Source organism: Neodiprion fabricii, chromosome 3 (genome assembly GCF_021155785.1).
Source record: "Neodiprion fabricii isolate iyNeoFabr1 chromosome 3, iyNeoFabr1.1, whole genome shotgun sequence".
NCBI lineage: Eukaryota > Metazoa > Arthropoda > Insecta > Hymenoptera > Diprionidae > Neodiprion > Neodiprion fabricii.
Window position 1 is genome coordinate 1145865 of NC_060241.1, and position 24727 is coordinate 1170591.

At 43.1% G+C, this 24727-nt stretch overlaps 2 protein-coding genes across 6 annotated transcripts in view; both read right to left on the minus strand.

Annotated features, from left to right (window-relative positions):
• Positions 1–560: 560 nt before the first annotated feature.
• Positions 561–17092, minus strand: LOC124178028 (putative mediator of RNA polymerase II transcription subunit 12). 4 transcript variants are annotated; one of them, XM_046561098.1, is made up of 8 exons: positions 16866–17092; positions 6034–6533; positions 4952–5582; positions 4245–4808; positions 3487–3612; positions 1966–2101; positions 1473–1647; positions 561–1352 (listed from the first exon to the last, which is right to left on the minus strand). In XM_046561098.1, the coding sequence occupies exons 2-8, from the start codon at positions 6525–6527 to the stop codon at positions 1223–1225; spliced, it is 2256 nt and encodes a 751-aa protein (XP_046417054.1). In that variant the 5' UTR covers positions 6528–6533; positions 16866–17092; the 3' UTR covers positions 561–1222. The 4 variants fall into 4 exon arrangements, with proteins under 4 accessions (XP_046417054.1, XP_046417053.1, XP_046417055.1 ...); XM_046561097.1 differs by lacking the exon at positions 16866–17092 and adding an exon at positions 10169–10508; XM_046561099.1 differs by lacking the exon at positions 16866–17092 and adding an exon at positions 10169–10505 and having other exon boundaries at positions 562–1125.
• A 3024-nt stretch (positions 17093–20116) lies between these two features.
• The window catches only part of LOC124177167 (box A-binding factor-like), a 59485-nt gene continuing 54874 nt past the window's right edge, over positions 20117–24727 (minus strand). For both annotated transcript variants that reach the window (XM_046559244.1, XM_046559243.1), the window contains exons 7-8: positions 24354–24687; positions 20117–23765 (exon numbers count right to left, since the gene is read on the minus strand). In XM_046559244.1, the coding sequence (XP_046415200.1) occupies positions 23326–23765; positions 24354–24687 (774 nt within the window). In that variant the 3' untranslated portion in view covers positions 20117–23325. The remainder of the gene's footprint in view (positions 23766–24353; positions 24688–24727) is intronic.

A 24727-nucleotide genomic window follows, 5' to 3' on the forward strand; every position in this document is an offset into this window, starting at 1 on the left:
TTTTAAATATTGCGTACGTGTACATTACCGGTTTTCGATCACTGACCGGTAATGTACACATGTAACGATTATATGTATACTGTATATAATATTACTATACATTCACTCATGTATTATATAGGTATAATATAATTAGATACGATCAGTGTAATGACATCGACAATTACTCCACGTGAGTTATTCAAGTCTGCTAGGGTATCTTAATATTTCTTATCGCTGTGTCGGCTTACAGTACGCTATATATGTTACGTTTACGTCATTCTAAATACAATAACTGCGCTTAGTTACACTTAAATATTTATATTTTTGCATTCACGTGTATAATATTTACGTTAATATATTACACGTACGTATTTATTTTATATAATAATATATTACTCTTTGGGCTAATTTTTTTTTTCCTTCTGTCCGTTTATAATACACTGCGCACACATAAAAGTATACATATATATATATACACATACATATGTATATAGTCATATACATATATGGGTATTTATAAATCTTTGGGAATTTGGTAAAAAAGATATATATATATATATATACATATATATGTATATATACATATTAAATTTAGTATTCCGCTACAACGATTAATTAAAAGGTCATACCGACTGTACGTGATGGGATAAAACTTCGCTACAGAAGGTCTTAATAATAAAATGATAACGATAGTCATAATTAATCCTAACAACAACGACGGTGATAACAAATTACCTAGTTAATATTTACCTATAATAAGGTGCTTAATTAATATTACATAAAAATGATATTAATAATAAGTCATATAAATTAATAATGTGTTATCCGTTATGGAATTCACGGCAATCACCCAGCGCAGTTGGAATGCCTCTAGAAAACACGGTAATAAAATATACTCACTATTGACCACGGTTAAAGGGCGACGAGGGCGCTTCAGTTACCCACTGAACTGATCTCAAATCAGCTCGGCCACATCACTAGCCAGTACAACAGCGCACGGTCGGCATCACGCCAAGACACGTTCTATAATCGCTTACCCACATGCGAGATCAGTTTCTGTCGGTATGAGCGGCTGTTGTCGAGGTTATTACCGACGTTAGATCGGCCGCCGATCGACTATTGATCGGTTCCAGCGGGGGCACCCTGTATCAAAATTGAAGAGAATTTTTATTGAATGCAATCAGCAGTTTCACTTTTCAGTCTCGCTGCATCAGGATGTCAGAAGCTGTAGCTGTTCCTGTCAGGAAGTAACTAGCGTCGTTTTGTTTCCCACGGGCGAGATAGGTTGGCGGTAAAAGTGGTGTGAAATTTGCAGACGAAGAATGGTAAGATATCGCATCCCTGGGGATGATGGAAACTGTCTTGTCAAGCTAGAGACGAAGTGGCACGATGGTCAATTTCAACGATAAAAGCAGTCGCTGTGTAGCGTGTCCTGTCGCATCTTAACTAGCAAATATCTCCAAGCTTCGAATGTCGAATTTTCAACTCACGAGAGGGTGGTCTGACGATTAAGGGCGGCAGCGGAGGGCAGCGCTAGGGGTGAATGCGCGTGGTTCAGCTGGGCAGTGGTGAGGGCACCGACGGGTAAATAGTGCTCGTCACCGCCACCCGATCCACCCCCCGAACCGCCGTTGGCGTACATGTTCAGCTGCAGTTTCGATTCCACTGAAACACGAAAAACACAAGGATCAGAAACGAAGGAGATCGATACTCCGTCTTCCCCTCCATCCAACCCTCCGTCTATCTATCGACTAGCCCTCTTTCGCCGAGGAGAGAGGAAGGGGTCACAAAGAGCGGAAGCTTATCGGAAACGCTCCGACCAATCGAGGGCCAGGGTCCGCCCACGGCGAATGCGCGGGGAATTTGGTCGGCCATCATGCATCGGGAGGATAATTAGAGAACTGTGCGCATCGACGTCGAGGTTCCTTTGTTTCGCTGATTTTTACTTGATAATAATGAGTGTCTTGCTCACCGGAGACTCACCGAGTAAGCTCGCTTTAAGCTCGGTCTTGTGCATTCCACTCGATCCAGCCAGACTTCCCGGCAGGTTTGCTGGGTTCTTCGGCTTCCTCTTGCGTGTCTGGATTCCCTCCTTCTTCATGCTCAGAGGTCGGTTCACCTGAAAACGGAAGGAGTAAAGTGGTAGAGCATGTCTCAAAGCCGTGGGGATATTTCAGGCAACTGCAACTGTCTCGGAGCGAAGAGATTCGGACTTTGGATCGCCGGAGCCAATTGAAATCGGATAAGCATCTAGGCTTGATAGGAGGATTTGGTATAATTAGTAACGGGTTGATCGAACTTGGGGGAAAACAGGCGAAGAGCTGGCTGACATGGCTGAGATACAAAGCGAGCAGTGGAATCGATCTTGGTGAATGGAAGATTTTTCAGTTAAGCAACAGTTCTGAGTGCCTATGTGTAGATACAGCGCGGGTGCCTGTATATGTATCGATGATCGGCGCGATGAAGAGATAATCCGAACGGTGACGCGTCGAGCTTACCCGCGATCTTTTTATTCGGTGGTGAAATTATTTTCGACAGAAATAGTTAGGTAATTACGGTGTCTTATCGCAACTGCCGAGCGATGGCAAGACCGCGATAAGACCGGTCGACCGACACGCAAGATTAATGTTAATTAAAAATGATGAAGTTGATTACCGGCCCGGACAAAGAGGTTGCTCAAGGCTTAGAATTACCGGTTACCACTCGCCTTCCATCTTCGGGCACGTAGATCTGCCTCGGTGTGCGTCTCGCGCACAGTTTAAACAGTATCGTAATCCACCGAGGCAGGTACGACGTGCACACAATAAAGTCTACGAGTTAGTAGAGCACCGTTGGTTACCCTGAGATCCCGGCGCATAAAAATGGTATTCCTATGGTTGACGTCACCTCTCGTATCGGAATGACGACCGCACGTCGTCGATACCATCGAGTTTGAATGGCGCCTGGATTTTCAGAGCTCAAACGCTCAAGAGCGGAAACAATTCTTTCTTTTCTCATTGTCTCGCTTCGGGGATGAGTTATACATGAGCAGCCATGCAGCGGGTCGCCTGCAGAAGAGGAGGAGGAGGAGGCGCTGTCTCTGTTTGTTCTCCAAACGCGCGTGAACCGTTCCTGGAAGAGGAATCTCGCGAGACTTGGCGTACTTGTTTGCGCCCTTTACGGCGCTTGTTTCGACTAGAAATTTACAGCCTCACTTAAAGCATGCCCGTGGAGCAAGATTCGCCTTGCGTCACGAGGATGATGATTTCGTTCGGCGTCCAACTCTCCTCACTACCGTCACACACCATTATCACGTTACCGAATACGTTACAGACGGTTTGGTGCCGCAGCACGGGGGTTATCTAAATGTGGATCATCGCAATCGCTCCGAGATACGGGTTGGCCGGCCGAGTGAGGTTGTCACCTTCACCGCCGGGAATATAATTAAACGTAGCGCCACGGCGCTGATATCAAAAGCCAAATAAACAGAGGGTTGTTAAACTCTGAAAACGACCCAAAACTCACGTTGTGCAGCTTGTAGTAAAGTCCGCACGCGTTGCAAACCGGCTCGCCGTTGTTGTTGCGTCTCCAGAGCGTCGTGTTGCTGGTGTGACAGTTGGCGCATTGAACTCCCGTCCTGCGACCCCCGGTCTGAAAAAATGTCACACAATTTAAAAACACCGAAACGATAGAGACGGTTTATTCGTTGACAAATGTTGTTGTGCATGGAACGAGGAGGGAGACCGCGCCTCCTCGAGGAAGAATTTTGGTATCCAGGGCAGAGGTGAGGGGGAGTAAACTAGAGCAAACAGAGCCTGTCTCTCGAGTACCGCATTGTGTCGGTTGACGCGGGTTTTCTCGTCGTATTTGCTCGCCCGGATAGAGAGATAAGGGTCTGGCTGGCTAGCTCGAGCTGCTTGTTCGCTCGCTTGCCCGTCGAGTGCACAAACATTACTTAATATCGAAGTCGTGTAGCAGAACGAGCCATCCCTCGTGCCCGTCTGTCTGTCTGTCTGTCTGCCTGTCGCTAGTCACCTCCGTGAACCGCGGACGAACGAACAGCTCGACCACCTTATCAGAGCAAATATCAATGGCCTGATTCCAGCAGTCAAGTCCGAGCCTTGAGGGTGCTTAAGGTAATTTTCCGATATACTTAATCCAGGAGAATGAACTTCGGAGTTCGAAAAATTGACCCGAAGTTGGAGAGGTCGGGAACAAAACTCAGCTGACCTCTCGTCATCCCGCGACTTTATCGCAAAACATACGAAAGAAGATCTACTCACCGGTGCGACGGGCTGTTTGGGCTTCCCGCATCTAATCGGAGGTCTGTTTACACCGTTGATTTTGCTGTAGAGGCCGCAGGCGTTGCAGAGATAGTGTCCAGTCCCGTCTCTCCGCCACAGAGGTGTCATGTTGGCGGCGCAATTGACGCACTCCTTAAGTTCGGCGGTCATAATGGGGCCTTCGAAGGAGTCGTCGCCCGCACCGGGCGGCAGAGTGGTCCATGGTGACTGGGGTCCGTTCCCGTTACCGACACCGTTGTACCCGCCGCCAGGGTAGAGCTGCATGTTGGCGGCGTCGTTGGCCGAAATGGCCGCGACGCCGCCTCCGTACCCTTGGACGAACTCAAGGGTCGATGGTGGTGTCGATCCCCCCGTAGACCAGTACTGGTCCCCGTTGGATTTGACGTACTGGTAGGTAGCCGTCCCGCTTCCATGGAGGGTGACCTGGGACCCGGGAGATCCAGGCTGCTCGTAATGCAGCGGCGGGAGTCGTCCACCGCTTAGAAGCGAGGATGAGGTAAGAGTCGGGTCACTTTTTATGTAGACACTGCTCGGTGAGTCGACCTTGAGGGTAAGGGAGGAGCGGCGAGGAGGTGTGATTAGATTAACGACTGACGATAATCCCGAGCCATTGCACCCGGGCGCGAAGATGTGAGTTGATATGCAATCTCAAAATTCACACTGACTTATTTAAGATAGATACTCACCTCTGCCGCTCGGCCTCCAGCTTGACTTGTGGCTGGAAAGCTCAGGTAGAAATCACCTGGTTTCGAGTAGCTGTAACTTGGAACTGTCTGTTGAAACGATTCGCTTGCTGAGATGTACTGCGCGTACTGAACCGGCTGCGTTGGGGCTAGAGCAACGGTCTCCAGGGTCGTGTAAGTACTGGAGCCTTTGATGCTCTCTGTCGCTGCGACGGTCTCAGCCTCGTACTTGACATTCACGCTACCGGGATCCGAGTATCCCGCGACTACGAGCTGCTGCTGCTGTTGCTGTTGCTGTTGTTGTTGCTGCTGTTGCTGTTGCTGTTGCTGCTGCTGTTGCTGAGCTGCTCTGATCCCATCGATCGGTGGGGAATACGGAGCTGCCGGTGACGCCGATATCTGGATAGTTCCCCCGGCTTGCGAAACCATTGGCGAGGCTGCGTAATCCTCGCGGTGACCGAGCGGCGACCCTTGGTACCTCGCCCGTAACTCACTCTCCTGAGGACTGTACCTCTGGTGTGCCTGCTGCTGCTGGTGATCGCCATGCACCACCAGCTCCTCCCTACGCACTTCCTGTTCCTGATTTCCGTACATATACCTCACTTCTGTTCTCTCGGGTCTCGGCGTCCCGTATCTAGATCAAATTTGCAGGTGTACAAGTTTCAAGTCAGCAGACTGCAGTTATAAATCAATGGAGTGACGGGTGTTGAAATTGTATGTCAATGAAAACGTAACACCGTCTTTTGTTAACGTTTCGACCCGAGTAAGGGCCCCTTCTCAGAACGAATACGTATTTAATTAAAGTGTCAAAAACAGAAAGAAAACAAGGTAATGAGGGACCGGCCGAGGGTCTACGGATATGACAAGTGACAGTTTAACAAATGTATATTCCTTCCGAAGAGCTCCCTTACTCGAGTCGAGCCGTTAACGAAAGATGATGTTACGTAATTCGTTGACCTAAAATTCCAATACTCATCACTCCACTATATCAGCGTTGTCAGAATTACAATATTCTTCAGTACTTGTAAGTCATTGAAGCCGAACGGAGTCATCGGTCCGGTAATAAAACATCGAAGCGTGGTTACCTCGGTGGTTCTTTGCTGACAGCGATTGTGATGTTGGATTCTCCGCTCTCCTGTGAATCGGTGTTGTCCTGACCGTTGGTGGCGTACGTCGGAACGTGGTGCTGGTCACGAGGATCACCGGGACTTGAGCCTCGCGATACCTCGATGAAGTGTTGCTGGTGCTGATCATCCTGCTGGTATCGCGGCTGCTGGTGCTGATGTTGCTCGTGTTGTTCCTGGGCGGTGCCGACCGGCATGGCCTGCTGCAACCCCGCGCCAACGGGACTCGGTATCGGGGATTCGGATTCCTGGTCTCCGACCGTCCCCTCGGTTATGTGTCCCGCTGTGGTTATGGTTCTGACATGCCGCCTGGCGGTTATCACGCTGCGGGGGTTCGGCTCCTGGTTCTGGTCATCCGGGGGTTGTTGCGACATTCGAGGCGAATTTCTCTCAGTCCGATTTCCGTCCCAGTCTATCTTCGACTCCTGCTGGTTACTGATCAGGGGCTCCTTCATGGTTACCTGGAAGCAAGCGCCGACCGATCGGTCTCTCTGCAGATATTCGGTTCATCGGTTTCTGGGTCGTTTGATGGATATATCCGTCTGGGCCTTCTCTCGGTTGGCTGTCGGGTCCGTTAGTCATGGACCGGAAAATGTTGGAAGGGGGGTCGAGACGGTTGGCACGCGACGACACGCGTTGTGCCCGGTTTTCACTGCGCTGCAGCCCGAGGCGCACCTTAAGCTCGAGACGTGGCGAGCTGAAATATGTGAGACTTTGTTTGCCCGGCACGTCACACTTCCGCTCCGCAATGTCAAGTTTCGACTTCCGCCGGTTTCGGGATCGTTTCTTCAAACGAGGTGACGCGCGCTTTGTTCCCCCCGCCCACGCTAGTCATTCGCATTGTCCTCCAAGGCACCTATCTCGGAAGTTCGACGATTTTAACCGGATTTGTAACTGTTTGACAAAAGAGACAGACACAGAGCTTCGTCGTCTCGGCCTCATTCAATCATCCGATTCTTTTATCTATCCACGAGAGCTACCTGCATCAATGCGTCTTAATACCCCGAGTGTCCAAGCCTCAGATAAAGGCTAATCCCCTTCCCCGATAATCCCGTCGAGCTCTCACCGACCGACTTGCAACCGATCATTGTGTTTACACAGCGAAAAGAGAGGCGGGGAATTTCGTACTAACCAGTTCATCCGACAATCTCGTCTCGTATTCGCGACGTCAATAATCGCTCGCCGCGTCAGCCCAACTCCCGTATATGATATCGGTTGTGCTAAAATTTTTCCACGAGGGTAAATTCGTTTTCCAAAAGAGTCAAATTCCACGTCTGGTTAAGTGTGACGAAAACTTGACGTTAGAATTTCTATAGAAACCGAAACGAGGCTTTTGAACGATGTCCTTGTACCATTCTTCCGCATTGATGACTTATCTACACTCGACATCTGGGACAATTAACGGCTGATAAATTGCAACTCGAGAGGCAAACATCGTTTCCGCACGGTAATAAGTTTAACTACACGGTGACCCGACACCGCATTGTACGTAATATTTTATCGTAGGAAATTTGGCAAAGCGGTAGAACCACAGCGTTGAAAAGGCGTGCAGATCGACGTCGTCAAGTCATTAAATACCGTCCGGCCAAAGCCCAGCGTGTTGAGGCGTTGGGTAAACACACTGTAAAATGTGACTCACGTTTTTGTCGCCGGTAAACGCAGGTACGTACATTAGAAAGGCAGAGCTGTGTAGGTTGAAGCGTACGAAAATCCCCCAGTCCACCAACTGGTAAACCTCAGTGCCAAACCCTCGACCGATGACGCGTTCCTGAGCAAATTCAAACCGCCGCCTACCTACCCATCCTTACACTCACCCTCGACACTCTGCTGCGATAACGATTCCGTCTATAAATGTGACGAATCTCTTGTGACGGTAAATCATGTACGTAATGTAATGTCCGTCTTGCGCCAGTTCATTTCCCCAACAATTTGAAACTCTTTCACCGTTATGTCGAATGTATAGGGTCGTGACTAGGATAGAATCGAGGTTTTCACGTGCAATAAACTCTCGGGTTCTCTTTTCGGCTGATAATGAATCATACCGATGCTGCCGCCGTACGAGTTTTCACCTTATTTCCCACTTTTTTGACACAAGAATCGTAGTTTAGCGACGATCTAAACGAGGTTCTTCTTGGACGAGCACAATTCACTAGCGTTCACTTCGTTTCATTCATTTTTACAAGCTGACATTCCGTCACAAAAGAGTTTCTTTCGGGACACACAACGATAATGAGTCATCACTGGATAGTTTCAGGAACCCGCGTAACAAGTTGTTGGTCAAAAGCCATAAGGGGCTAAGCAGGATAAGAATACTATTGAAATATGAAGATCCTGAAAGTATCGGACCTCAATCTCAATTGTTTTTTCGAGAAAAGTAAAGAAAACTATAATATGTGAAATAATTTTTTCCCTAGGATTGAGTTTACCGATTAGTCTAAAACTTTGATATGTTATTAAGGAAGTCGAGAGCTTTCACGCGCGCAACGGATAGATTTTTAGCTCAATAAATTCACGAATCAAAATTAGAGACAACACTCTCAAATTTTTGTTTTTCACTGTGATATTTTTCGAGCAAAGTTAATATTGGGCAAATTGCCGAGGTAGTATCAAATTTTTTTAGTATTCAACTCACGTACGCTTCGAGGAGTGGGTTCAAACATTTTTATGGGAAAAAAATACAATTTGATAAAATATGTCTCTTCGCGCCTTTCCATGTTTTTTGAGAGAAGAAATTGAATTTACACGTCTCACCGTCAATCCTCGTATTGCATGTTAGTTAACCGTTCAAACTGTCTATTAAAGGGGGTAAACAACAAACAGCTTCTAAAAATTTTACAGTATGAGGTAACCTTGAACAAGTTTTAGCCGTACTCGAGGCCGTACTATTGAAAACTCTACTCTTATTTTTTTATAAATAATACGCTAAAATAATTGAGTTACGTTAACGCAAATGAATTATTTCAGCACATCATTTATGATCCAATAATGCGCCTGAAACTCGTTTAATAATTCAGTTCTTCTGATAACAAAGAAGGTTTTTATTTTTGTTTTTTTTTATTTGGTAACTAGGGTGTACCGTTACGAAAGTTTTGAAAAAAATACCAGTTGTTGAGAAATCTATAAGAAATGTAAAAATAAGTTTCATAATTTTTCCCGAAAAGTATCACAGTGAAAAACAAAGATTTTAAGAGAGACAATAATTTTTTTCATCGTGAGTTTATGGAGCTAAAAATTTGTCCCCATGAATTTTGAAACAAATCGGTCAGATCAATCGTAGGGTGAAAATTATTTTGTATCTTTTAGTTTTCTCTATTTTTCTCGACAACCAACTGAGATTGAGATCTGTTGCTCGCAGAATCTTCGTCTTTCGATGGTACCTGCTTATCCTTGAAATATCCTTACGGTATTCGTGAAAGGAATTTTCACCCCGCTTGACCCGCTACGGCCTTTGACCCCCTTTGGAGCTGATTTACCAACATGGAACAAGGCGATCGTTCAACACACCAATTGTCAGCCTGCAAATATAACTTCAACGTCACTTAGATAGTGGTTCCTGTGAGCTCATTCTATTATACAGTTATACGATGCAAAAAAAAATAATTTTTCTATCAACTACCAGTATTCACCTCGCAAGCAATTTCGTATGAAAGTTTAGTCCCACAATTCACAGGACACTCAGTCTTTAGCTAATCCACGGCCTGGAGAAATAATCACCGGAAGAAATTTCGTCGGTATTAAGGTTCATTGTCAAAAATGGCACGATCTCTTTTTCGTATTCGAAAACAAGTAAATCCCTCCCACCGTAGTGCGACCAAAAATTGTTGGCCGGTAAAAATCTCGCATCAACGAAGTCTCCCTGATAAAATTCCCCCGGATAAAATCCTTTCAGGACAAAATCATCCTTGAAACTGACACAAAATGACAAAAGTGTCCATTAAACTGAATGAAATTAAATTAAGCCAAAACGTACCAAATTGAGAATTAAACGTGCGATTTTGACAATTCGATGATTGCTCTGGGTGAAAACGTAAAACTCTTCAGGGGGAATTTTGTCCTGGGGATATTTTTAAAAATAATGGTAGACATTAAAAATTACCTCAACCGCAGTAACGTGTCGCATCTGAACGGACTGACTTGATTTCTCGGCGTTCCTCGCGTGGCTGACGATTCGAAGAGCAAGGAAGGGTCGGAAAATTCCTCTCGGATGCTCGCACTCTCGGCGCACTATCACACCGCACACATGGACGAGGATCAGGGTCGGGTTTTGCAGGGGCTCGAGCTGTGCTGCTCTGATCGGTCTGCCTGCCTGCTTAAACCGCGCGCGGCAAACTGCGGAGAATAACTGGAATGATGCGTGGGTGTCGGTCGCGTGTCGGCCCCCCGCACTTTACCACCGGGCTCAAAAGCGACGTTTCAGCTCGACGAACCAGGCGGCCTGGCGAGGGGAGGAGAGGAGAGAAACGAACTTATCTACCTGCCGACGGTGACGTTCTGCGCCGCTTTGCGGCTTAGGTCCCCCAACCCTCGGCCGATTGTCCGGCCCCGACCACCCCATTGGTCACAGCGAGGCCGCATGCCGGCCGAGTCCTATTATTATTGCCTCCATGTTAGTCCGGCGCGAAACTTGACGTCTACTTTAAGCCTTGCGTAGGGGTTAAACATTGTGAGATAGATTCTATTTCAATGCAATATCAGAGCCTGCTTGGACGCTAATAATTTCCGAAATTTACCATTTCACCGAGTTTAGGCTCGAGGTAGGGTCTGTCCGGAACCTCCGTTAATCCTCCGGAGGTTGGGTTCGGAGCGTGCTTGCTCGAAACCTTCCGTCAACGCTCAAAATTCTACGCCGCTGTTGAAGGTCCGTCGATTCTGATTTACGGCGATTGAAATACAAAAAAATACGATTAAAACGTACGAAGTCAAATTAAAATCTCAGTAAATAGGAATTGGTTTACACGTGAGCTTAATCGTATTTTCCGTACATTCAATCGGTTGAAAGGGATATTTTGTATCCGTAAGAACGTTGAACAAATACAGTCGAAGTGCAATACTTGACTTCCAAATATTGTCGAAGCTTATCAAAATTATGTCGAAATAACCTTTGGATTATTCATTGCAAACACTTGAATGTCGCTGTAATAATATATCTATAGAGGAATTACGGGTTCAATGGAGAAGGTTGTAGATTGAATAGTAGGTATCAAAATAGGTTCAATCGTCTACCGAGAGCGTCGAAGTAGGATTTGGTACTTTAACTTTTACGAGTCGAGTTCCAAAGTAGGGTTTGTTCATCAATTTTTAGGGGTTGAAGGATCGATGTAGGTTTTTCCCGTTCGGATTCCTTGAAAGCAGATTCATATGAACCTTGCTCGTATCAAATGCAGGCGTTAAATTTCGAGTCGACTCTCGCGTTGAGAGTTTCAAAGCCGGATTGGAATTGGCGGATCGCGTCTGTAAATAGAAGTGGAAAAATGTCACAGAGAATAAAGAATTAAAAAATCGTCAACGTACCTGCTGCAGCGATCGATCAATTACACAGGTTGTTATCGCAGATTTTAATTTTTCACCGCGACTTGTCTGTTGCATGTTTGTGTATACGTGTAACGCAAACCTTTCACACCTACATAATTTGTAACATGTGTCATACAGGTACCTGCACCATTCTCCGCGTATAGAGTCTATTACTGCGAATTGATCGGATCTTATCTGTCGAACACACCGACTTGTATAGGTTGTGTAACAGATACACAGGTACAACGTCGCCTCCGAGCTACATAAGCGACCACATCGTTATCGTCCAAGAAAATATACGTATGGGGAGGGGGGATACCGGAGTGTAACTTTGAGCGATTACAGAGACCGCGGGATCGGTTTTTGTATCAAATATACATTATAGCCGTATGTAATACCTTGTAACGATTATCCGCTGATCGCTGCAGCACGAAATGAGATTGTCGAGATAATAGTGCCGAGAAGAAATGAGACCAATTCGGAATGAGAACAATAGAAATCGGGGTTACGTAAACGGCGAAATGCATGCAGAGGAATAATCGTGTCTACGCAGATGAATCGGCACAAGTGACGGTAAAAACATTTTATATCCATAAATTGTAGGTATATATAAGCTACAATCCGATTCCAATTTTTGTTTTATTCATTTGCATCCGGCATGGAGTGAGATTCTAAATACTTCACGATTTTCAGCGTCGTTTCAGAGTAGATCGTATCTCGAACGCTTTTGGGTTCATAATTCATCTGTACGGAGGAGTCTTGGAGATAAGCCGAGTGCGTGAAAGGAGAAGTTGAAAATAGAATGCGAAACTTCCGAAAATTTCTATTTACGTCTCGTACACTATTACTATTTATCTGGTTATATCTTGTTTACGAGATATTTCGGTAATAATGTTTGACAAATTCAAACCGGACGAGGTGGCTCTCAGAATACTACTGCTACCGAGTTCCGGTTTCACGAGGCTTCGCTTCGGGCTGAAAACTAACGTTTCGAAGGGTAGTCAACAAGAAAATAAAACCACCCTGGTATGTACACAATACACACGGGCGTAATGTAAACGTATATTGAATGTACAGGGTGTCGAGTGTTTGTTCGGTGGCGATAAAACCGGAAAGATGCGTTCGTCGTTCCACGCGAGGCCGACGGCAGCGGGAGATAAGAGCCGCCTGCCGTGGGGCTGCCGCGGCTGCCGGGCGATCCGAACTTACCGGCGCCATCTTGCTCGTCGGCCATTTTGTCGTGCAGCAAACGACGCGCGTAACACCTGAGCATCGTCCTCGATCGGTGGTCGCCGCTTCGCGCAGCCACGGGACAGACGTCGATGCGGGGGATGACGAATTGACGAATCCGTGCACTCAAAGCCTCGCGACGATCGCGGCATGGGCGCGATTTTTGCTTATTACTTGGGCCGACTTCTCCTCCTTTCGCGATGTGTGGTATGGGTGTGGGGTGTACCCACCTGACGGGCGAACACGCAAACTGATCTGCGGCTGTGACGACTGGTGAAAAACCCTGACGCTCGTCATCGACTGACGTTTGATCAACGCGCACCTTTCGGCCAAATATATATCGCGTACATGGGGGTATTGGAGTGCTTCTTACGAGTAGGTTTTATATTTTGTTCATGCAACGGAAAACCTTCGCGCTCAATCCCCCCTCGTCAAAAGTTATCAACGTTTAGAGAAAAAAATACGGCTAAATCCCCGAATTTTTCCGATGACTCTGACACCCCTAACAGCCAAGCAGTTGAATTTTTATACGTAAACATGCATCAATTTGAAATTGTTTCTAAGAACATCGTTAATTACTTGAAAAAAAATTTTATTTTATAGGAAATTTAATGCTGTACAAAAAAGATCTCTTGCAAAATATTTGTTAATCTAATATTTATCGCGTTATTGAAATCACGATAAATGAAGACAGCTTTAGATGGAATGAATATTAGATTTACGAAAATTTTACAAGAGATCTTTTTTGTACAGCATTAAATTTGGAGTAAATTATATTAAATTCAAGATTGCTTTTGGGGGGTGAGCGCGAGGAAATTTCGACATTGCCAAGATGAGAACCATAAGTATGCATCCTTAATGCAGCTTGGGTGCGTTTACCTTATAACTCAGCTTTGAACCCTTTCCTCTTTAATTGATACCGTCTCTTTGGGTCTTATTTTTTTCTTGTTCTCCAGACCCGATCGAACAATTGGTTGTCATGTTATAATATGGACAGCTTGATGCAGGTCGCGCTTTTTGTTGTACCTACGCTTGTCGAAGCGTTTGGTCTACGTGACGAATCGCACGACAGAAAATAATCGCGTTTGTGCACAGAGCAACCATACAGCCCGCAATTCACTCACGCTTATAATTGTAACGCGCGTCTACGATACGATAGATGTTTATTCGCTGACACGCAATCGCCGATTCTCAGAGTTAAGGAACCGTAGCTCAATCCTCTGCTGTTTTCACCTACGGCACTCGCTAAACCTTACCAATTTTTCCTGCTTCGCGATTCTTCACTATAAAACACTGATCGCAAATAGATCAAGAGAGGAGAATACGCAGGCACCTTGGATGGGAGTCAAAACTTGGAAGGATCAATATTTGGAACGGTTGATACATCGAAGTGTAACCAAAGACGAATTGTTCGACATCTTGATATTTCAAAGTCTGACTGATCAGTAGTCTACCATGTTTAGACTGTCATTCTGGGATCAGTGAAACTTTCGAAACTCAAGATTTCGATCAATTCGTCTTTCGTTATTTTACTTCCGTACGATTCAAAAGTTTCGACACACCGACCATTCCAAATATTGCCACTTGAAGGCGAAAACTTCCGGATCAATGAAACTTCGAACTTGGATATCTAGAAACGACGCTCATGGTTTTCGTGCATAGATAATCTTCGGATCGAGACGCGAAGAATCGGGACGAACGAAGTGCGTCCTCGTGAAGTATACGAGGGCTGATTTCTGCGTGCATGTAACATACCTATATTAAGTCTAAGGTATAGCCGAGCAGAGCAGCTCGCGTAGAGACATAACCGCGCATAGCCAGCGGGGCGCTGACGATAGGGAGAGCGTTGTCAAAATAAACCACACTATCGCCATTTATCTCGTTTTCCATGATAATATAAGAGATAAAACTGCATCATTACATTAGCTTGTATCAGCTAAAATGATAATTTCAGTATGCGGAGCCGCCTCCTGCCGCACGTAGGGCTGTTCTTTCGGTTAAATTCTGACCTGCACCCGACTCCGCGTAAGTCTCTCTTCGGCCTCCGACGGACGATACGAAAATCGACTCCGATTCGACACGCAAACACACACGCGCGTATATGCACGGGAGCATTGTGCCGCGGTGAAAAATTGTGCCAGTGAAAACAGCGACGATTCGTGAGGGGTGATTTTCAAAGTGTCGGGTAAAGAAAGGAATACGGAGAAGAACGTAACGCGGACCAAATGTTGGATTATTGGTTGAGGAGAACCGGAAACTGTTCATCTTTTTGCCGGCTTTGAAAGAGGAAAGAAACCACCTTGTACCGCGGAAGAACAAGGAAATCGTAAAAAGAAGGAAAAAAAAAGAAAATGGATTAAAAAAAAAAAAAAATCCTCGGCCTCGGCTAGATTCCGCGGATTATAACACGAGCGCGATATCGCGTCTCCGTCGTCGTTTCGCACAATTAGTACGTATCACGCGCCTCGCTTTATCTCTGATGCGACTTTGAGGAACGTTACGGTTAATTATTATCGTTGCACGTCGGGCCTTTTTACGCCGCTGAACAGGTTCGATTTGACGGTAAACCGATCAGAAATGTCGACGTAAATTAAATGGGAAATGAACGGATGATCGGAACTTTTCCAAAATTTTGTCCGATGACTGCGGTGGATACGTTTGGTGTTTTTGGAATGCATAAAAACGTATCGGCAATAGGCACGAGGATGAAAACGAAAAGAAATAGGGATTAGGTACATATTTTCTTGGATGAATCAACGATACATTATAGATAAAATAAACGCGTTCTGTTTATCGTGTACTTTGCACCGATTAATGAGTCATCGTTACGGCCGGGTTTTCAATACCGTGTTCGGGAGCGAAAATTTGCTTGATTCTGGTAAAAATTTAACGAAGGTGACGAAGGTTGCAAATTTATAATTGTAACGAAAAAAATAATCAATTCCGTTCGCAATTTAATAGGTATAACTGAGAAACTGCGAATGATGATTTGGATTGAAAAATTGTGCTATACTACTCGCGTAGTTGACATGTTGTTATCTTCAGAATCGGGCAAGAGTGTTATAATAACGCGATTGCAATAGCAGGTACAATAATTATTTCCAATGTGCATAATGATTATTAAACCATTATCTTCAGAGGCACGTCGACGGTATAAATATGTTGGTAGAAATTGAGCGCTTACTTTTTGAAGACGTTAAAGTACGTTCTGTTTCAATGCAATATCAGAACCTGTAAGTTTGACGCTAAAAATTTTCGAAATTCGTCGATTTACCGAGTTTAGGTTGAAAGTGGGGTCTGTTTGGAACCTTCTTTAACCCTCCGGAGGTTGGGTTAAACCTGATTGCTCGAAACACTCCTTCGACGCTCAAAATCCTACCCCGCTGATAGAGGTCCATCAATTCTGATTAACAGTGATTGATATTAAAGAAAAAATACGATTAAAACGTACGAAATCAAATTAAAATTCAACTAAACAGGAATTGGTTTAGACATGGGTCGAATCGTATTTTCTGTATATTCAACCGGTTGAATCGGTTTCCGTATTCGTAAGAACGTTGAATAAATACAGTTGAAATGCGATACTTAATTTTCAAATGTTGCCAAAACTTATGGAAATTGTGTCGAACCAGGCCTTGGATTATTCATTGTAAACACGTCAAAGTAGAGTTTGGTACTTTAATTTTTCGGAGTTGAAGTTTCAACGTAGGGTCTGTTTATAAATTTTTAGAAGCTAGAGGGTCGAATTTGAGATTTCTGCGTTCAGATTCCTGTAAAGTAAATATAAATAAACCCCCGGTAGAATGAAATGCAGGTCTTAAATTTCGACTCGGTTAGTATCGACGCGCCGCGTCCTCCGCCATTTTGGTATCCCGCTAACGCATCTCGTCGCCGAACGTAAATTACACACAACCGGAGGGTCTCTCGTATTTCGATTAAAAGCGCGCAGCGTTCGATCGGTTTCTTTAGTTTATCGTTCTTCGTGCTCGGTGCATCTTTGATTACAGTTACGTAAATTTGCAAAGAGAACCAGTTTGATGGTCTGAACTCACCTTCAGCTCAACGCCGGCGTCCGTTCCGCGAGTAAATGCGACGATAAAACAATAAAGACTGCAGTAATCGTATCCCTCCTCGATTCTCAGGCCCTGGCGTAGTTTTTATTTATTTGCTTTTTTTTTTTTACAATTTTTTTCCTCTTTACCTGCAGCCGGACAGGTGTACTAAACGACGTCGACGGCCGCCCCCCGTGTGAATTAACGCGTTGTGCGCTCTAATTTAGATCTGCACGCAGGCCGAAAACACCTGGTTGGCCTCCGAGTGCTGATCGGAGAGCGAGTCACTCTCCCGTTATCTCCCTCTCTCTCTCTCTCTCTCTCTCTCTCTGTTTTTCTACCTTTATTCTCTCCTCTTGCATTTCGCTCTCTCTCTCTCTCTCTCTCTCTCTCTCTCGCCCTTCCTCTCTCCCCGTCTCTCTCTCTCTCGCTCCCTCGGAGGATGCACAAGGCATCGCACGTGTCGCCGCCTGGTAACCGCTTCCGAAATCATCGCACTCGATGACGGAACGGCGGCAGCGACGGCAGCCGCCCCCCCCACCACCGCCCCCACCCTCAAATATTTACCGACGATTACGTCGAGGCTGCCGCCCCCTCCATCCCCCCCACCCACCTACTTTCTGCCCTCGCATTTTACCTGTACGTAACTCCGCGAGCACCTGAAACTCATTGCCTCGTCGCCATTTTGTAACTTATCATGCTTACGGTTTTATATAAGTTCATCCCGTGTAGGCGATACCTTGGAAGAGGTGAAAATTCCTATTTTACTCGCGTCTTGAGACGTGGTCGCAATTTTGACGGGTCGTCGACTCTCGCGTTTTTTTTTTTTTTTTTTATTTTTATTTTTCATTTTTTCATATTCATCCGAAGAGGACGTGAATTGAAAATCCGAATTCAATCGTCCTGTTACACGGCATGTTACGAATGTTAACGGTACGATACGTATTCAATTGGGAAATGGAATGAGAGGCAAATAATACAAATAGATTATAAATAATTAGGAGAGAAGCGAGCGAGGAAGAAGTCCGGAAAATTAACGTCTGATTTGTTTTAAATTTTTCATCGAAAATTATTCGGATGATTGTTCAATTTACCGTTGGAGTAATTATACTTTTGTTCTTGTAAAAGATGCAACATCGGTTAGGCTTGCGATATGAAGACACGAACGATCGTTTGCGAAAAAATTGCGGAGAAAATTCGTGTAACCCCGATGTGTTTGAAACGAATAAAAAATGAAGGATTTTTGAACGTCCGTTCTCTCTTCGGCGCTACGTGTTACGTACACGTACACACTTTTATACGCCGCTCTCCGCCTCTCGGTCGTTTTTACAGCCATCCCTGTGTGCTGCAGGTATACAACACACGCTGCGCATAATCCGTCCGATGCTTGGAGAGAATCTCTTATCTGTAAGTCGGGGGTGTTGTCATGGTTACCGAACACACATACCGTGAGCCCTAGCGATGATAAGAGCCGGCTTGGCCTCCGACTGCGTGACTCTGACAATCTCACGAATCTCGTCTTCGTACGTCTACAATTGTGCAATTAAACGCTCGATCGGAAAAAAGAAGAAACGTTGAGAAACGAAAATAACGAGAAATTGGGAAATAGACATGATTTTCCTTAAAATTTCTTCGATTTCTGCTCCATTCTCTTCACTTTCGCAACGAATTTCGTTTTCTCTTCTTTCGCGCATTTCTTAGTGTTGGTGCTACTTAAAAAATTTTGCACAAATACTGAAAAAAAGAACCGTCGTAAAACGCGGATGAGGTAGGGAAATATTTAGAGATCGCTACCAACCATTGTAATATTATGGACTTACGTTTACGTCTACACCTTACGGACTTGTATCACGTATATTAGTTTATTTTTTTCATATCGTGGTCCAATTGATCGTTGTTCATAAGAATCAGTACTGAAAACGATACAGGGACATTTTTGGTGATGCGATAATCCTCTTTCGATAACAAAAACTGTTATCCACATTTCTCCGAGACGATTAATCTTTCGGATAAAAGACGAGAACAGCCAACTGCGAAATCGTTGGGCGCAGTTTGCTGTTGATCGGTGAACGATTAATTGGACCACGATACGAAAAAAAGGTGTAGACGTGAAAGTAGATAAAAAAAAAAAAAAAACATTACATTAATCGATAACGACCTCAAAATATTTTTCTACCTCCTTCAGGTTTTACGACAATTTTTTTTTTTTTTTTTTCATACTGTTTGTCACAAATTTTTCGAGTGGTACCTTAAAAAAAAAAAAGAAAAGTAAACAAGTCAACTTGACTCACCGCCATGCAGGCACTTGTGAAGAATAACGCGACGCATCGATGCGTTGCCCCAAATTTTCGAAACCCTAAATCTCGGACGCCGATCTAAAGAGCAATACCGTGTCTCTTGTATACGTAACTACGTTTCGTGATTCCGCATTTCGATGTGTTTAGGAGCTAATCGTAAGAGAGCTTCTCTATATATATATATATATATATTTATATATATATAATAATGTATGTATAAAAGAGTTGGTTTTATCAGATAAACCCATCGTCAGATATTGCCTCAATTATAATTGTGATACACGCGCGATAATGTCGCGTATTATCGTTGCAGGTTACACTTACTCTTGTAACAAATTCATAGACTGAAGCTTCTCAGCCTCGGCTTCGAACAACACGCAAACGATATGCCGCGATTCTTGTTTGTTTTTTTTCGTCATAATTGCATACGGAGTAAATTTATTCGTCATCGATTAAAAATTTTCCCATTTGCTGAAATTTTTTCACTACTTTAAAGGAAAACGTGAATTTCACACAATGTCACTTCACTTTTTTGCACAAAATTATTGATGTAAAATGAGGTACGTAAGTATTATCGACCAAACCGTAAAACGCGATTGTTGTATACTTCATACCCACCTTTAAGCTTTGGTTTAACTGGTGTAAGAGCGTACAAGTAATACACGTATAAAATGACGGATAAACATTCGTGCCCCAGATTATACGTGTCAACGATTCGCCCGATTCGTATCGCTTTCCCTTTTCATTTCACACCGATGCAAAAGTAATCTAATTTTTTTCAATAACACAAATCGGATCTTTCGATATACGTTTAATGAGTGAGTCGATCGGAGTCCTGATTTAAATATATCCCTTTATTATTATCGTTATAATTATTAATCTTAGTACTTATTATCGTTGTTGTTGATTAATCGATGAGCAGATTTTTCGCGCTAAAATTATTATGAAATAAACTTCTATGCATAGACTTGTTTTGATTATTACTCTCAATCAAGCTCGCGTATTAATTATCATTAATTATTATCTACATATTATGATCGCCGGTTGTTGTTATTAATATAGATTAAAAATTATATATTCCACATGTACTTCTGCATAATTGTACACATTATGTATAATATATTCTCACAGTATAAACTAACGTACGATAATAGCAAATATAGTAAAGACACGCGTATATACATATATACGTGTGTGTACGCATGTATCTGTGTATGTATTTTCCTGTAACAATTATAGTCTATTGTCAAGTTATCTACAGCATCGTACGTACATACATCTAAACACACACATACACATGCATGATAATTTGTTTGGAATAGCGTCTTAAATTTGGTATACTTATGATATTCGCTTAGCTATTTATTTACTATCTTCAAATCCTTTCATTTTTTATCGCCATCGTCATTTCACCTTTGATTTTACACTCGCGCCGTTATTTTTTAATTTTTTTTATTTTTTTATTTTGATTATTATCGTTATTATCATGTAGATGATCCTTTTCAATTTCAATTTTATTCAACTTTTTCACTTCAACAAGAACATTATTATTATACGACAGCAATTTATTTGTTTATTTGTTTATTCGTTGTTATTATTAATATTATTATTATTGTTGTTGTTGATATTATTATTATTATTATCATTATCATTATTATCATTATTGGCAATAAAAATTGTCTTTGGTAAAAATTGTGGAACAGCAAATTTCGCATTATATAACCAGTATTACTATTGATATTATCATGATTTTTACTATCGTGATTGGATTGTCGTTGTCGATAACGTTATTGATTCTAAAATTAAATTATTTATTGTGGCAAGTTCATCAGCGGAGGATACTTAATTGCGATATAAGGTAATAGGTATTTATAATTGTGTAAGTATAAATTATACCTACATAATAGCAATATGTGCATCCGAATTTACCTAACGATAATAATCAGTATTATTTTTTTATTGACTTATGATAAAGGATGAAATTACCACAATTTCGCGAATAGCCCTGTTTTCAGCGTAATAACGGTGATAACAATTACAAATAATGAAATAGAGTTGATAAGAAATCGCAAGGCGTTTTCGAAAAAGAATTTGAAACCTGTCTTCGTGCTGCCGCGAAGAGTAAAAAACTAAAAAGCTTAGATTTCGCGCTGCTGCGTGACGAGAATATTATACAAATTTTCAACGTATAAAAAGAAAATAAAACAATTTTATTAACACGTAGAATTCCGATGACTAATTGATTCGTTTAAGTGCATGAATATTTCTTCAATTGCCACCCTTTCTTTTTTCACTCCTCAATATTGTCACCGTTGTTACCGTCACTAATTTTATATTGTGTGGTATATGTATAGTTGAAAACAAATTTATACTTATCTATCTATCTATCTATCTATCTATCTATCTACATATTAAATAACGTAATTTGTAACAAATTATCACTGTCCATTGCAGCCCGCGTAGTTCATTGTCACGACATTGTCATTGAAACGTTATGTTGCGCTGCACGTTGCGCGGATTCAATTTCCATCTCGGAATGTTTACCCTCCTTCCGTTTATTAACCTCGTCTCTTCGTATTCTTCAAAATATCAAAACTTTCAAAATTTTTCCCTCACCTGATATTATTTTTATTTATTTTTCTTTTACTTTCTTTTCGCCATTAAGGTCCGAGAGACGCGATTGTCGTTGGGAAAGAATTTAAAAAAAAAAATAAATAAAACAAGACCGCAAGGTAGATAATAAATTTTACACGAAATTACGAATATCCGACAAACTTTTTCCTCTCCTCGTTTATGAATATCGCAGTTACACCCAAACTTCTCAAAACCGTCACTGGCTCGTCAATATAATATCCTTTGGCGATTCTAACAATCAAGTCAACACGAACGCAAAAACTCAGACTTACAATTATGATTCGAGCACATACACATCGTACCGCACGAAACTAGTACATATTACTTCAAGCTTTCAGCGACGACCAAACATCCGGTCCGATCGATGCGTCGTATTTCACACGCGCGAGAGTGTGTTCGTTATATCATTCTACCTACTTATATCATATTTATATCCACATACATATATATATATACATACACAAACGTATATATTTGATCGCGACGATCATCGTAAAATGGATATTAAAAATTATCGATAACGTTATACAGCCATTTACGGTAATAACGGCAATAACAATAATAATAGTAACACAGCAAACAGGCAAAAATATACAACGCGATGTAAGATTTAGAGGAATAAAGAGCCGAAAATTTTTCCACCCTCATTACTTTGTTTCAGATAATAATTTTCATCGAGTTTAAATATCCCGTTATTGAAATTATCATCGTCATCATCATTATTATCATTATTATCATTATCGTATCACGATTGTTGTTGTTGTTACCGTATCGTCGTGGAATATCGTAGTCCCAACAATCGCTGGTAGATAGCACCTGCTGACAATCACGTCCGAGATCCATCCAAGTCTGCTTAACACAGCATCTGGTAGAAGAATTTAAATCCCCGGTAAAGTCGAATTTATCTCTCATCACCTGGAGCTGTCCAATTCGCATTTCGTTGAATCTCATCTTCGATTTCGGGGCTTTTGCTTCTCTCTTTCTTCTCGTCTCGTTCAGCGAATGTGATACGTACATAGACATATATTTATGCAAGATAAAGAATATCGAGAGGGAAATATACGGTACATTTGTACATCTGTGAAACTCGGTGAAATTGAGAAGAAAAAAAAAAAATTGATGGGAAGATAGATGCTGTGTGGAGAATTTTGTCAAAAGACGAGAAATGAAGAAAGGAATAAAATCAAAAAAAAAAAAAAAAAAAAAAGAACAAGAAACACAAATTTTAGTGTCCTTTGATAATTTCCCACATCCTCTGTACGACGTGTTTCAGCTTGGGCGTCGCGTAGCGTGTCCCATCGCAGTCAATCCTCGCCTCGTCGATGTATCGTAAATCATTTTCCTTCGATCCTTGCCGTGTTTTTTTTCTTTTTTTAGCCTCTCATTGTCCGTTCACCCTTCGTCAATTTCCTTAAAAAAAGATAATTTTACAGACAGACGACGCAGGATGATCGGATACGTCGGGCACGTCGTAAACCAAGTTTCCAATAATCCGAGTTACGAATATCACCTCTCGACCGTCGGCTGGATTATGACGATATTGACACGACGGTCGGTCGATCGAGATGACCGTTGTCGATGATTATCTTGGGATTTCCGGATCCGGGGGACACGCTGCCACCCCCCACGGTCACGATGTGGGGCGAGGATAGCTGGTGGTGGTCCGGCGAATGCCCGGCCGAAACGAGGACCGGAGAACGCGTCGCGCAAGGAGACGAAGGACACTCGACCTTCGGGGAGTGCGTCTCCATCATTTGCTGCTGCTGCTGCTGCTGTTGCTGTTGCTGTTGCTGCTGTTCCTGGTGCTGGTGCTGGGAGGCGATCATGTCGTAGTAGAGGGTGTTCGTGACGTTGCTAGGGTGGTAGGAGGTTATTCTACCCGATGATTGGGAACCCCCGTACAAGGTGGCCGTGTAAGGCAGCTGAGCTACCCCGGAATGCGCCATTCTTAAGTCACCGTACGAGCCGTCTGAAATTTGATGAAATTTCTTATGACCAACAATTTGTCGAGGAACGATGCAAAATCTGTATAGGAAAACGACCACAGTCGGGTGGCTTGCGATTGTAAGACGGTTGACGTTATATCGAACCTTCGAGTCACGCGTTAAACAGGTTTGTAAAAATATATTGTTTTCTTTTTTTTTTTTCAGCTGCATGGGATGTTTTTGTGAATATTATGTTTTCGAGTGTGCCGAATCCGAAAGTTACTTTCATTTTCCTCCATCGCGTACGGTATGTTGTTGCAAAATCCACGATGTTTGGATAAAAAAAAGGCTCAACAATAACGAAAAACACTACCATTTCATCGCAATGAATTTGACAATATTTCTCACAAAATTAAACAAACAATTTCTTTACGAAATGTACTTAACATTCCGGGTTCATTCCTTTTGCCTGTGAGAGCTTTTATTTTTCTCTTTGATACACCTCCAAACACGCTTCCGGCTTTCCATTTTCTGCTTTCCTGTTTGTATTTATTCTCTAGTCTCACTCACTCACATATCAAATGGAAAAAATGGAAAATGGTGTAAAATTCGTTGGAAAAAATTCAAATTACCCGGTTCAAGCTTGATGCGTGCAGCTTCGTTGTTGTTGTTGTTGTTGTTGTTGTTGTTGTTGTTGTTGTTATTGTTGGCGGCAGCGGCGGCGGCGGCGGCGGCGGCGGTACCGGAGACCAAGGAGGTGTCGGATTGCTTGTTCCCGCCCTTGGGTTTTCGCTTTCGCGTCTGGATACTGTCCTTCTTCATGGTTTGGGGTCTATTTACGCTGTGCAACTTGTAGTAAAGACCGCACGCGTTGCAAACTGGTTCGCCCACCGCGTTTCGGCGCCACAATGACGTTGTGCTCGTGCTACAATTGCTGCACGACAATCCCACGCGTCTCGAGGCATGCTGCGGATGTGTTTTTAAAAAATTTATAAGCCAAACTGTA